Genomic DNA, 15,109 nt, shown 5'->3' on the forward strand with positions numbered 1-15,109 from the left:
AGAAGTAATTAAGTAGCCCTTTGATGTAATTTGTTTTTTTGTTGGCTGTGATGCATATGTTTTTCTATCTCCGTAGCTTTGGTTAGATTCCATTGTAAGTGTCATTGGGCCCTTTGAATGATATGATATGTGATTGCTTTGTAAAAAAAAAAAAAATTGATTTGGATAAGATATTTCTAACGCTGAACTCTTATTTTTACTCAAATCTATTACTAAACGACACACTTGTAATTAATGAAAGTGAAACAATACTTGAGAAAAAATAAGTATGGGTTTGGATCTTCCCAAAGTTTGGATGAACAAAAGAGTAAAACTTACTTTGGATGAACAAAAGAGTAAAACTCAAAATGGGTAAAAAAATTAAGATCAATTTTTAGACTTTTTACTCAAATTTTAGCTATGGGTAATAAAATGAATAACGATTGGACCTGCGCTAATAAAGTTGTTCGGGCAGTGGCGCAACACCACCGAATTTGGTTCGGAAGCAACGTCGTTTCGTAACTTCCGTTTGCGTACAGAATCAAATCAACGCCGTCGACGTCGGCTTCTTCTTACACCCGCACTTGACTTTCCAGTTTCCAGTTTCCACTGAAACAACAACCGGAGAGAGAAGTATGACCAATCGATCACTAGACTCTCTTCCCCCTACCGAAACCCTAGAAATCGAAACCGGCCTCTCCCTGACCCCGCGCGTCAAACTCCTCCTCACCGTCCACCGCGCCGACCGCTCCGTCAAGCCCCTCGACGAGTGGAAGCTCAAGCGTTCCCTCATCGACTTCCTCAAAGCCTCGTTCTCCGTCACCCTCTCCGACGAGGACGTCGCCGTCAGAAAATTCAAGGACGCCAAGAAGCGCAAGCGCGAGGACTCCGTCGCCCGCGGCGCGCTGTTTATAAGGGATCTTGGGTTTCTGTCGAAGCCTTTTTCGAGGTCGGGGGTTGGTGGTGAGGGGAGAGAGGGTGTTGAGGAGCTGGAGAGGAAGTTTGTGGAGTGGAGGAGAGGGGTTGTGGAGAAGACGGATGGGATTGAGTTGAATCTGGAAGGGGTGAAGTTTAGGCTGAGTGTTGCTGTGCCGGTTACGGATGATTTTGAGGGGATGAGGAAAGAGTGGGAAGAGCTTTCTGCGTTTGGTAATCGAGGTTAGGGCATCCCCAGCCTTTATCCATGTTTTTAATTGAATTTGAGTACAAACGTGAGTAAATTGTTATGTCTCAATATGAGTTGGTTTATTGATGGCCTAGTAGGGAATTTGAGAAATTTGAGTAAGAGTTTGATTACGACTGAATTTGGTGTAGGTTTGAGTCAAGGACCGGGGTGGGTTTTAAAGGGGTCGAGAGTACAAAAAAGGTCAAGAGTTGCTCAGAATTTGAAGATATCGTCCATATAATTTGGTGAGGTGAGTGTCTCTTTGTAGATACATTTAACAGTTAGTGTTTAACCTAAGAATAGTTATAGACAAGAAATTGAGCATATCGGGGATGGGTTTAGGCTAGATTAGATTTCCAGCTCAGATGCAGGTGCTTATGACTGCACCTGTAGTTCATTTAGACCAGATTGATGAATTCAGGTAAACAAACTCAACAATGGAAAGGTATTGTTGCAAATCCACTGAAGGCATTCATTTGATTACAAATACGTCGAGGATAAGTTTTGGCGTAAGAGTCGTAAGACCTTTACAGCCTTTACTCAAAGTCTCAAACTTGAACCTTTTGAGTGAAAGCTTCATTTGAGGACTCCAATGGGCATTGGGCAAGCTCAAATCAGTTACATTGTTGCAAGCTCAAATATATTCATTTGATTCATTTGAATGAAAAGAGTGATACTCAAATAGATGTAGGTTTGAGTTAGGAAGTAAATGGAGTTTTAATCTTATTTACGCAAATTTGAGGTTGATTGTAGATTTGAGTGAGAGCTGAGAAGGGCTTTAATGAACGTACTTATGGGTTCTTAGGGTATTCAAGAGGTGGGAGGCAGCAGCCTGATACCATTGTGTTGAGAGGTGTTCCGTCGCGGTGGTTTGCTGAGCCACGAGTTTCTTCTAAGCCTTCAATGCTTGTCACTCATACAATCTTTTCTGCATTTGGGAAGATAAGGTGATTTCTGTTACTTTTCCGTTCCTCTGATGCTTTGCACTTCCGTTGCAGTATTATTCTGGAAGTTGGTTTATTGAATCTTTCTGGCATCTGGTTCTGTTTCTATGTTTCTCTGCACGCGTGCTCCTCTTGAATGTGGTTGCATTGGAATTTCTGAACTTATTTGTCATTTCTTTGATTCAATAAAACCTTGCCTAATCACTCACAATTGGAAGATCTTTTCAGATTCCAGCAGGGTCTGTGAGGTCTATTTGATATAGTTAAGGATTATTAGTCACGTTGAAGACTCTTGAGTTGTCCAAATGATATTTGAATGCACCTCTATTGATTGCATATAGTTTTAAAACTACCATCCATTGGTGGTACTGTTATTTATATTTTATCTTAAGAAGGGATGCCTAGTGAAGTTTATGTTTTTTTTAGATGATAATGTTCCGTATCCATTCCAGTCCACCTTTGCGGTTATACAGATATAAGAAAGTAAACTCAGATGCTTTTGTGGTCAGTTTTTCTTAATTTGTTTTAATGAAATTTCTTTTGAATCTCTACAAAATGGATTTAGAGACTTTTTGTGCATTCATGTGCACATGCATGGAAGGACAGAAAGAATGACGGGAGGTGTTAAAAATGTCTATTACAAGTTTGTGATTAATCTCATAATATCAACATGTTGTTCAATTATGCATGCTATTCAAATAGTTCATATCATTTGATGCTTTTCGTGCCTGCTTGTACTCAATTTTTGAACTATGAACCATCCCTATTAACACGGTTCAAAATCCATGGGTTTCATTCAAAGTTTTAACATTTACAGCTTAGTTTGTCGTTTTCGAATTAGTGTCTAGTAATATATGACCAGTCCAGTATGTATCTCTTAACGTACTTTGTGAAAATTGGTATGCCTACTTTACCAATGTTTCATTCCTTACAGAAATTGTGAGTGCACTTTGTAATCATTAAACCATAATGTTATAATTCATTTTCTTTATTGCACCTAATTTCCTGCCCCGTTGTTATAAAGTGATCATCTGTTCTCGTCACCATGGGTGGTTTGACACCTTAACCTGATTACAAATTATTCTTGTTGTGTCTCTGTTACATTCTGTGTGTAGGAATCTTAATGTTGCTGAGGACGATGATTTAGGTAAGGATGAGGATGAAGATAGTGGGGACATTGTTTCAGGTCTCCAGTGTAAGATTGTTGTTCAGTTTGAGAAATACAAGGACTTCCATACTGCATTGAAAGTTCTCTCTGGCCGCTCTTTGCAAAAGGTCTGGTTAACTCTTTTCTGGTAGTTATTTATCAAACTGCAGTAGATAATTTGGACTATCGGAATTCCTTGGGTGCATCTGTCCATCTCTACAGAGATGTGGATGTGTATGGTGGATGATACTTCATATATGGACCAACTTAAGCAACTGTCTGTGAAACATCTCGTTTGATTCTTTGAAGGTTTTCTCCCACGCTTAAAAACTTCATTTTATCAATGGATGCTTGGGATGGAATGAGTGAACCAGAATCATTAGGCTACTTCGTTAACCTTTTGCCTAGGAGCAGTTTGTCTTTTGACTACAAGGACATTTAGATGTGTATAGTTGTCGGACTTTAGGATCGTTTCTTTGTCACTAGATTGAAATTCTTGAATGAATCATGTCTTTGCTTCACCGTACTGTGGTACTGGTAATTCTCTCGCATTCCATCTTGTTCTGTTAGTTAAACTAACTATTTCGATGAGCATCCATTCTTGGTATGCTTGATTTTCTTAAATCACTTACCAATTAGTTGAATCAGCCTGCAGGGTACCCCTGGGTACCCAGGAATGAAAATGCATCCCAGTATGTTGTTAGATAGCTTGATATACATTGTTGGGTCCATCTCCTAACAGCTTAAGCTTTTGGGAGAGTTGGTAATTTAACATGGTATCAGCTTAGGTTGCAAGAGGTCTTGGGTTCAAGTCTCTCTGTTTACATTTGTTCCCCGGTTGCATTATGCTTCTCCACTTCGTGTTTTGTTTTGTTATGTCGATGAAAATTTGCATCTCCACTTGCAAGACGGGGTTGCACGTGAGGGAGGGTGTTAGATAGCTTGATATACATTGTTGGGCCCATTTTCTAACAGTTTAAGCTTTTGGAAGAGTTGGTAACTTAACTTATATATCCTTCAAAAGCAGGTTTGCAATGACTAAATTTGTGATTATTTTCCGTTTTGTTTATTTTTGGGATCTCAATAATGCAGCAAGGATCACGTTTGAAAGCTGATTATGAGGTCACTTGGGACAAGGATGGCTTCTTTCGAAATACTAGGAACGAAACACAGGACAAGAGTATCCGGATGCCACCATTGGGTGCTGGAAATTATAGAAGTGAAGCTTACAGGCGTCAATCGCACTTTTCTCGCTACAGCCCTGACAATGAGCGCACAAAGAGATTCAAGGTCTGGTTTCCTCCCTCCCTCCCTGTGTGTGTGTGTGTGTGTGTGTGTGTGTGTGTGTGTGTGTGAAGTCTTCTGAAGAAACCATGTTTATGGAATTTATTGGAATGGAAACATCATTTAGGCAACTTATGACTCCAAATCCTTGTTTTCAACTGCAGGAATGAGTAATGGAACGGACTCAATCAAAGATAATCGAGCCCAAGGATCGGATAGGACTCTTGATGTGGTAAACCATTTGTGCCATTCGTTGTACGATAGTTTATTTAACTAGTGAAATATTCTGAGGCTGGTCATCTAAATCCAATCAAATATTAGAGCTTGAATAGCTGCAAGTCTACTCATTGATTTTTGCATTTGTTTTTCAAGTTATTCTTAGATTTTCGAAGAAACCATGCAACAAGTTACCAGAGATGTCACATGGATTAGAAAATATCATACCAATATGTACAAAGCGAGAAGTGCTCTTACTGTACATATGGCTTTGACCTTGTTACGATTGTCCATTTTCTTCTCTCTGAAGCTGTGTTCGCCCACTTTTTCATTCAGGGTGGTTAGTATCAGGGGTTGTTAGACTTAGAATCAGGGGACAATGTCCGATAAGGCAAGTCCTCTGTCCTGCCGCTAAATAGGTAGGGTGGTTTCTTTTCTACGAAACAAAGGAATATAGCTCCCTTCCTAATAGAAGTGATAATGTGTGATCCTATCCAACAGACAAATTCAGTGACATGGTCACTCAACATTCTTTGCGATGCCGTAGGTGTTTCCCTGCTCATACCAATGAGTTCTTGTGACCACAAGGTTCTCTTGATCTCTCATGACCTTCAAACTCTCATGGTGTTTCTTGCACTGTCTTCACCTTCATCCTTCTGGTTCTGGCTGTCTTGTCCCTTCCATTTCGAACTAAAAAAACCCTCTCAAGAACAATTCCATTGGCCCCTCTGGGCATTGCCGTTATACGGACTTAACTGGGGCTGTATACGAGCCGAGTCGAGCTTTGTACTGCTCGAGCTTGGCTTGCTGGAGAAACAGTCAGCTCGAGCTTGGAACAAGCTGAAGAAATTAGGCTTGAGCTCGGCTTGCAGATTTTCATCATGGCTTGAGCTCATTTCGATAGAGCTTGATTTTATGCAAAATTCTGGTGTGAGGTGAAGAGGCTGGGTCCTCTCTTTATATAGGGTTCTCATTTGTGGACGACTGGTGAACTTTCCGATGTGGGACTGATGCAAAACTTTGTTGGGACACCATACCTTTGCCTTCACCGTGATTGTCCAACATCGAATGGGAAGAAACTCACCACCCATTGCTTTTGTTATAAAAGCTTCCACAGCCTTGTCTTTTGTGAATCAAATGCGTGGGTGCACAGTTTTACCAGATGGCAGATGGATAATGAGTCAGGAAGTAAACATAGTCAAACATTTGTGTTTCCAAATATTTAAAACAGCCTATGCATACTGCCGGCTCACTAGGTCATCCGAGCCAAGCTGTTGGTAGCTTGGGCTCTGCTCATTAACAAAACGAGCTGAAAAATACAGCTTGAGCTCGTTTGTTTACCTTCTGAGTCGAGAGTTAAGTTTCGAGCCTCTCAGCTCATTTGCAGCCCTAGACTTAACACAGAAGTACTACGAAATGTTTTGAAAGGTCCTCGCCTTGCGTGCCTAGGCGCTTAGGCGAGGCTAGGCGCAAGTTTTGGGCTTCATGGAGTTGAACTTAGGCGCAGATTAGGCGCTGAGGCGAGCGCCTTGTGAAATTTTCAGACATCTTTATTTAGATTAAGCCAAAATTGATCTCAACCGTTGATCTATGATGAATAAAAGGTGGGTAATGGGCTGAATAATTTCCTTCCATTTAAAGCAAACTAATCGGCAACCCTAGAGATTGGTATGCTCAAATCGATACACAACAGCAGCCAATGCCAACGCCAAAACCGATTCCTCTGCTCTGTTTCTTCTCCTCCTCGTCCTCCTCCTTCTCTCCTCTCCTCTGCTCTGTTTTTTTCTTGCTCTGTTTTTTGTCCAGCTCACGGTCTGTTTCTCTTCTTCACATGCTGGTCCTGCTCTGATTTCTTCTTCTCTGTTTTTTCTTCTTCTTCTATGTTTCTTCGTTCAATGATTTATGATTCGTTTCCGGTTTTTTTTCTACTTGTTCATCGTAGATGTCCATCTGAAAATAATAAGCAAAGGGACCCTGCTTGGAAGTATGCGGAAAGGGTTTCATCCACAAAATTCTACCAAGTTGAGGTGTCATCTTTGTAAAGAAGTGAAAAATGGCGGTGTCTTAAGAATCAAGCAGCACCTTGCTGGAGGTTATAGGAATGCAGAGGCATGTCGCCAATGCCTACCTGAGGTTAAAGAGGAGATGAGGCAGTACTTCCTTAAAAAGAATGAAGCAAAGGATCAAGTTAATTCTATACTAGATTTTGATGATGTGATGAACAATGAAGACTGTGACATTGATGATTTAGATGATATTGTTGAATCCAATCCCCCTTTTAAGAAGCCTTCTTCTACTCGCGGAAGCACCTCCACAGCTATTCAGTCTAAGCCCAAGAAACCAAGGAACATAGGGCCTCTGGACTGTTACTACAGTCCTGAACCAGAGGTTGTGGTGGAAAATAGAAAAGTCAAGGGCAGGCAGACATGAGAATGAACCCTATAAGAAACAGTTGAGAGAGCGGACTCATCAGTGTATTACTACACTCGGGTGGAGCTATGTTGGGGCCCGGGGCCGGCCCCCTCGAGTTTTAAAATTTCTATTTTGTATGTTTTATTGATAATTATTCGTGTATAGTTACTTATAATCTTTATAGTTTTGGTTTGATTTGATTAAAAACCGGTTATTTTTACATTCTCATTTCTCGGTTTCTTTCATTAATAAAAATAAGCACGTGACAATTGAAGTAGTCTAAAGAAAAAACAAAATGATTGGTATACTTTAACTGCATTACGCTATAATCATTTCAATGTACAAATATAATGTATTGATAAGCAAAAACTTTAGGATATAATAAGTATGTGTTCCGACAAAAAATATGTCTATTAAGCCGGCCCCAAGGTTTAAAATCCTGGCTCCGCCACTGACTACACTCCTAGCAAAAAATGCAATCTAGAAACACCTTAATTTCTACACCGGGCTCAGTTTATCAACATGGTATACCAAACCTCAATATGATGGGCCTAAATTGCGCTCAAGTAGCTGTCTTGTGTTATAGATTTGTACACATATATTTTGCTATATATGTTTTTGCTATTAACAATACCAGATTAGGTTTGTGAAAATCTAGTCACAAGATTAGGTTAATGGATCCTCACTCATTTCAAACTTGGCAAAGTAGTTAGGAATGTTTGTAAACCAAACTCCAGTTCAGCAATGAGGTAAGGGATTTAGGTTGGAATGGAATGGGGTAGGTAATAAGTGTAAATTTGTGCAGAAGATTCTTTGAATCATAAGCATGTCGTTAATCGTCATTTAATTGCATTCCTAAGTCTATGATGATGGTGAAAGAAATTTAGAGATGTGAAACGTGGGTGGAGACCTCCTACTCTCTTCTCTTGCCTTTACGTTGCCAAGTCTAGGGGGCAGACTGCAAAAAGATACAGGGAAAAGTAGGGACCAACGCCTCATATTCGTAACCTTTATGCAAGTCTTAACCGATAAAGCACACATGATAGATGTGAAACTATTGTTGCAATGGGGTAGTATCAAATGTTTTTTAGCAGTAAAACAAATCTGAATGTTGTTACATGTTTTGACACTGATTCTGAATTTGGTACCAATTACCAGACCAGAATAACAGAAAAAGAAGAGGACCTGGTTATAACTCTTTAATGAACCCATTTGCTATAGAAGATGTTCTTTTTTCCGCCTTCTGTTAAGGCATACTTTCGAGACCTCAATAGCTACAATTGTTTTTTTGCAATTTATTGTAAGGAAGCGCCATTCGAGGCAACTGATGACTCAAGATCCTTGTTTTCAACTGCAGGAACGAGTAATGGAATGGACTCAATCAAAGAGAATCGACCCCAAGAAGTGGATATGATTCTTGATATGGTAAACTATTTGAGCCATTTGTTGTACCATAGTTTATTTACACTGGTGGAATATTTTGAGTTTTGTCATCCAAATCCAATTAAATATTAGGGTTTGAGTAGCTGCAACCGTACTCATTGATTTTTGCTAATTTTTGTTTTCGAACTAAATAGAAGTGATAATGTGTGAACCAATCAAACAGCCAAATTCAGGGATGTTGTCTCTCAACATTCTATAAGCTACTGTATATGTTTTCCCGGTACAAATGGATTCTCATGACCACAAGGATCCCTCGATGTCTCATGACCTTCAAACTCTCGCTGGTTTCTTGTACTGTCTTCCCCTGCATCCATTTGGCCTGATTGCATTTCCCTGCAGTCACTGAAATTTTGTCTGATGTTGCTAGGATGATGGCTAAAATTTCTGTGACGTATAAATTTGCTACTTTGATAATAATAGTAAAAGAAATTTGCTACTTATATCCTAGCAAAAAAAAAACAGCCATGTAGAAACATCTTAATATCCATATCAGGTCGAGTTATCATCATGGATTACCAAACCTTAACAAAGTAGCCCTAATTGCGCACTTTAAGCGCTAAGAACTGTCAAGTGTCGTACATATACACATGTATACTTTGCCATAGATGTTTTCGGTATCAATATTACCGAATTAGGTTTGTGAAAATCTGGTCGCGAGGTTAGGTTAACGATCCTCAGTCTTCCAATCATGGCAAAGTAGTTAGAAATGTTTGTAAACCAAACCCTAGTCTAGCAATGAGGTAAGCGAATTTGGTCGGAATGGGGTTAGGTAATACGTTTAAATTTGAACAGAAGATTCTTTGTTTCATAAGCAATTAAGCATGTCGTTAATTGTAATTTAATCGGATACACGAGTCTATGATGATGGTGAGAGAAGTTTAGAGATAGAACTGCGGTCCGGAGGCCTTCTGCTCTCTTCTCTTGCGTTTTTGTTGCCATTTCTAATGGAGATGACTGCAAAATCATAGAGCGCGAATAGGGACCGTAAAACGACTCATGAACAATGCGTAGTTATTTTATTTATCAAATGTTTTTAGCAGTTAAAAAAAATTGTTACATGTTTTCAAACCTATTCCGAATTCGAAACCCATAACCAGATACAGAAGAACAGAAAAAGTGCAGTACTAGAGATTACCGACTCTTTACTGAATACATGTTGAAATAGACAGTGGGATGAAGCCAATGAGATCAGACTGTGAGATCTAAACAACACATTGCAATCCAACTTAATTGTATATTTTGACTTGCTTTTGCCCTCTCCCGAGCGAGTAGTCAGTAATCCGGGAGCACCGCTTCTTGATGTTCCGGACCATTTCAGAACCATATATTTGCGTGGGGTTACACTTAGCTCCGTTCCGGAAACCTTCTTAAAAAATAAGTACTTATTTTGCCACTTCTCATTCAAAAATAAGAAGGGTCATTTCACAAAATCCAAATAAAAAGTTCCTTTCACATTTTCAAACTCAAAAATAATGTAAATGAAAAAAAAAATCAATTTTTTTTTGCACTGTATTAAAGATCTCAATGAGATCTATCAAACAAGATCTATAGTGATAGAAAAATTATTTGCGTAAACACATGATTTTTGAGCTTGAAATTGCCTTATACAAAAAATAAGACTGTTGATATGATAATGGGCGCCGGCGGAGGGAAATCGTACGGTGGCCGCGCCGGGCAGGCTCCGGCCACCGAACGGCCGTTCCGAGCCGTCCAAAAATTCTAAAAACAAAAAACCGAGGGGGCTTACGCGAGAATCAATGGCATCCGAGGTGTGTAGGGTGCTTGATCCGAGCACCCCTTTGCCGTGTATATATGATCAAGCACTCTACACGGAAAATGAGTGCTCGGATCAAGCACCCTACACACCTCGGATGCCGTTGATTCCCGCAATAGCCCCCTCGTTTTTTTTTATAGAATTTTTGGACGACTCGGATTGGCCATCCGGTGGCCGGAGACGGCCCGGCGCGGCCGCCAGTACGATTTCCCTCTCCGGCCGGTCGGTACCTATATAAATTCTTCCAAAATAAGTACCCGCCTTCTTATTTTTAAGAACAAGCCTTCTTATTACACAAAAAATAAGTTCTTATTGTGTTTCTGGAACGGGCTCTTCGTGGACTCTATGAGAATGTGTGATCGTGGAGTGGTTCGGAGCATCACGTGGCGGTGCTCCCGAACTCCAGAATGATTTCACATAACCAGCACAAACACAATCCCTGTAAATCAGGAAAGTCAATAGAAGGCATCATGCTTCCAAATTATCTGAGGATTCTTCAAGTATTCTTCCAGCATATTGCCCCAAGGTGGATTTATCTGAGGGAACAAACCTTTTAAGTACTAGTTATGTACTGGTTCCAATAGTACCAAACTAGTTCATAGCTGGGTGAGGGTCAGCTCGCCTCCATACTTCTAGTTCTATCCTCCGTAGTCTTCCGTCCCTCGACTTTCGTTGGCCTCGCCTTACACCAACGGCGGTGATCCAACTGTTCATTTTCGAACAAATCGTTGCAAACATCATCAATCGGCTCAACTCAAACAACCTTTGTCCCATTCACTTGTAGTCATTAAATCGCGATTCGTTTTGCTCAACGAGACAAGCAGCAAGCGAAAACTTGATAAATTCCCCCGGAATTTCCTATCCCTTATTGACAAACAGGCAAGTGGAGTGCCAACACAGTGACAGCGGAGGCTTATACTTCTATGCACTAGGGCAGCGGTTCGAACTCCGCCCTCATTGCCTCCCTACTAACATTAACCCCTAACCCTAACCCACTAATCCATTTCCAAACCCAATGAAAGACATACCAAAAACAAACAAAGACACTGGGCAATATGCCAATCTATCATCTTCCTGATAACGTGTGGTACTAAAAGGGCATGAAAGATCGAAGTAACTCAACTGTCAATTAGTACATCCCAGTGCCATGGAGCCACAAGTCACTTCTTAGTTATTAGTAGTATAAAACAAAGCAATCATTATCTGTGAAAATACATGAGCTGCTTTCTAAACCATAACTCATCCCAAGCTTTATTATCCACATTGATGAACAAGTAAACTATGTTAATTCACAAGAAAGCAGTAAAAGGACTATTTTTCACCAGCTTTTCCGGCGGGGCGAAATCTCGTTCGCGGCTACGTTACCGTTGCTCTTGGGAAAAGATAAGGCATTGGCAATCTTCTTCTCACTCTCCCCTGTTCCATATTCTCTCTTTTTCCTTCTTCTCCTAGCACTCTCCTTCCCTCCCTTAATCGCGGGGACTAAGTACCACCCCACAGATACAAATATTATAGCAAAGGATCGTCCAAACACAGCCAAAACCAACAGAATCAACACCACAACCGCCACCAAGTAATAAAAAGGCCTCTGCTTCTCGCTCTTCGTTTTCTTCTTGTTCTTCCGGTCACCCGAATCGATTCTCGGCTGATGAACTTCCTTTTGGGAGGCAGTGGACTCTTTAGAATTCTTTTCTCGTCCCTCCAAAGTGTGCTCACCGCCGTTCTTATCTCTGTTCCTCACCTTCACCACGATTGGCTTGCAGCTGTTGGAGTTGGAGTACGCGAAACGGACGAAGGAGATGTCCTCCGAGCCCGTCCGGGTGTAGATTTCCTGCCTCTTGCCGTCGAGTTCCGCCAGGAGAGCGGAGAACTTGTCGCGGCCGAATCCGGCATACGGGTTCTTACTGTGGTTGTCTTTGGTTTTCCACAACTTTCTTGATTTTCTTGGCGCTGAGGTTGCTGTTGAGCTGCTGCTGCAGGGGAAATGATCATCGTCTTCTTCTTCCGAGTGATGGTGGAAGGTTCCACTGCCACAAATGAAGGGATTGACCATTTTTTTTTTTTTTTTGGGGGGGGGCGGGGGGAAATGGAGTTTGATATGGAAAGGCTTTGGATTTGGGATATGGGTTTTGGAGTAGGGAATGACTTTTGTAGATGGTTGAGGTTGATTTGCAAAGAAATGAGGAACCACAAGTGGTAGATGTTTAAGGGTCCATTTCGAGCACTTCATCAATTTATTAGTCAAAATGTCAAATCATAGGCTGGAAAAACCAACTCGTGGAAGCTTCTGTCTAGATTTGACTTCTTTGAGAAGGGGTTAATAATAGGGTCCCGCTACACTAAGGGGAGAATTGTTTCTAACAGCTTTTCACAACACAATTGCATTCGGAGCAGTTTGATGCATGTGAATCCGTGTGCATCGAATGGTTCTGGACGCAATTGTGTTCAAAATTGTATTTGTAGCACTACTATTTTCACAAATCAAATATCTTTTCAGGAATATATATTTTGTAGGATTAATATCGTGAGATAGTTCTAGCAACTGTATAGAACAGTTAATGTAGAGAAGATCCACGATGATGCGCGGAAAATGTTGCCCTTCTACCTATAGAATAGTGAAATAAAGTGGTTAATAACAGGGTCCGGATCCTCTAGAGGGAGTAATCTTTCAAACAGTTTTTCACCACAAAAAGTCTCCAACCATAAGTTTAAAACACAACTACGTCTAGAGCCGTTCGATGCATGTGGATCCGTATGCATCGAACTACTTTGAACGCAATTTGTGTACGAAATTGTGTTTGTAGTAGCATTGCTATTTTGCACAAATCAAGTAATCTTTTCGGAAATATATTTTGTAGGATTCACCTTATGAGATAGCTCCAGTAACTATCCAGGATAATTTGCCCTTCTACGCTTAGAATAGTGAAATAAAGGGGGTTTTCTCCGGGCTTTATCCTATTCGGATAGATCTTTCGGATTAGTCTTCTATTGGCCAGAAACCGAATTACTATTTATAACAAAAAAAATTAAAGAATTCACAAAATTAACAATTTCTCAGTCGCTCTTTCCACAGCACGATATGAAATAAATTTTAAAAAAGTGTCACAGTATACGGCTAGAAAGAGGGGATATGAGACACGAGTACATAAGCTTTGGAGACAGGCAAAAAAATTGAATGTTGGAAGATAAACCAAAATGCCAAAGGGCTTGGTTCAGTAATCAAGGCTGGTTTTTTTTCTTCCTTCCCTCCTAAGATTTCGAGTACTATCAATTTTTTGAGGTCAATTTATACGAAATTTTGCTCAAATTTTAATTGCGACACCTGCAAGTGAACGGCGGGATTGATTCTCCATGGACTAAGATTAATCTCGGCTCTCATAGATCGACTCAAACACTTGAATTTTTTTTAAAAAAGTTGGAAGATTATAATTTGTTTTGGTATGGGGGCAGTTGAATTGGTCCTCACTCCATCATTGCCTATGAGATTTTAGTCATTTATGGTGCAAATTTTCTATAGTTGATGGTTGATAAGGAGTAAATGATACGGACTAAATAAAACTTCTAGAAATGGACCCTTCCGCGTGGCGAATGTGGGATAGGCGTAGTTAGTAGTTGTAGGCGGCCGCAGGGCTGAATGGTGGCACTTGGCAGCCATAGAAGTGGTCTGCGTATTTTAACCGACTAGTATACACATGTCACGACTAATTCTCGAGAAACAATCTCATTGATGAAGAGTTCCATTAAAGTCGGAGCAAGTGCTCCGCATTGATTGGCTCTAAAAGAGTTGATAGTACCTGAAAAATTTCGAACCTAAAACCATATATAAAAGAGAACAACCCTCGAGTCTCATGCCTTAACCACCACGCCGACCTCTTGGGATTGTCCCGAAAATAGACTAGGCCAAGCTGTGGGTCTAACTGTGGACTTCTCTCGAGCTCACTTGACTGACCGAAATCATAATTATTCTTGTGTTAGAGTTCCTGAAAGTCTACTGTCACCGCACCAAAATGCGGTGGTCGGTCACCGCATGCTGTTTAGGGCCCGGAGTTTCGAGTCGTCCAATAAATTTTTTATAAAAAAATCAAGTGGGCATCGCGAAGAATCAACTTGATCCGATATGTGTAGGTGCTCGGATCCAATCTTTATTTTTTGAAAAATCGGAAAAACCAATCTTTCCATTTTTTCCGATTTTCCAAAGATGAGAAGATTGATCCGAGCACCTACACATGTCGGATCGAGCTGATTTTTTGCGATGTACACTCTGTTTTTTTTTTTAAATTATTGAACGACTCGGATTATCCTTGCGGAGCCCCGAGTGGGCCCCACACGGCGTGCTGTGGCTAGCCACCGCATTTTGGTGCAGTGACTGTAGCGCTGTTGCGCTCAGCTCATTAAGAATATTGATTGTGCCGAGAATCGTGGTCTCAGGCCCCAATTGATGACTATTTTGGAAGACATTTATCTGGGAAAAAATAGATAGATAAATTGAAATGTAAACACCTCTATCTTGAAAAATATATATGTGTTGCTATCATGTTATCAGTATGATTTTTGACACATCAATATTCTTAACGAATTTTAGAAAACAAAAACAATTGTAGTCATTCAAGTAGGAGTAGGTTCGAGAAGGAGCTGTCAAATGAGATGAATAGCACAGGATCAGTTGAACTCTAAATAGAACCCTCCTGTAGTTGAAAATCCACCTATATATAAAAGGAAAGGACACATGAATTTTACTATCAATC

At 40.4% G+C, this 15,109-nt stretch overlaps 2 protein-coding genes across 3 annotated transcripts; one reads left to right on the forward strand and one right to left on the reverse strand.

Annotated features, from left to right (window-relative positions):
- Positions 1 to 443: 443 nt before the first annotated feature.
- On the forward strand, positions 444 to 8,817 carry LOC131329397 (uncharacterized). Of its 2 annotated transcripts, XM_058362497.1 has the most exons (6): positions 444 to 1,137; positions 1,950 to 2,091; positions 3,204 to 3,363; positions 4,328 to 4,525; positions 4,684 to 4,751; positions 8,505 to 8,817. In XM_058362497.1, the coding sequence occupies exons 1-5, from the start codon at positions 615 to 617 to the stop codon at positions 4,687 to 4,689; spliced, it is 1,029 nt and encodes a 342-aa protein (XP_058218480.1). In that variant the 5' UTR covers positions 444 to 614; the 3' UTR covers positions 4,690 to 4,751; positions 8,505 to 8,817. The 2 variants fall into 2 exon arrangements, with proteins under 2 accessions (XP_058218480.1, XP_058218481.1); XM_058362498.1 differs by lacking the exon at positions 4,328 to 4,525 and having other exon boundaries at positions 474 to 1,137.
- A 2,630-nt stretch (positions 8,818 to 11,447) lies between these two features.
- On the reverse strand, positions 11,448 to 12,575 carry LOC131329399 (uncharacterized). Its single transcript, XM_058362499.1, has one exon. It carries the CDS (start codon positions 12,415 to 12,417, stop codon positions 11,683 to 11,685), a length of 735 nt encoding a protein of 244 aa, XP_058218482.1. The 5' UTR covers positions 12,418 to 12,575; the 3' UTR covers positions 11,448 to 11,682.
- Between the last annotated feature and the right edge of the window lie 2,534 nt (positions 12,576 to 15,109).

The sequence above is a fragment of the Rhododendron vialii genome, chromosome 6a (assembly GCF_030253575.1).
Source record: "Rhododendron vialii isolate Sample 1 chromosome 6a, ASM3025357v1".
Lineage (NCBI taxonomy): Eukaryota > Viridiplantae > Streptophyta > Magnoliopsida > Ericales > Ericaceae > Rhododendron > Rhododendron vialii.

Coding starts and splice junctions, on each gene's coding strand:
- LOC131329397 (XM_058362497.1), top strand. CDS start 615: ATGACCAATCGATCACTAGACTCTCTTCCCCCTACCGAAACCCTAGAA. Junction 1,138..1,949: donor TTCTGCGTTTGGTAATCGAG/GTTAGGGCATCC, acceptor ATGGGTTCTTAG/GGTATTCAAGAGGTGGGAGG. Junction 2,092..3,203: donor TCTGCATTTGGGAAGATAAG/GTGATTTCTGTT, acceptor TTCTGTGTGTAG/GAATCTTAATGTTGCTGAGG.
- LOC131329399 (XM_058362499.1), bottom strand. CDS start 12,417: ATGGTCAATCCCTTCATTTGTGGCAGTGGAACCTTCCACCATCACTCG.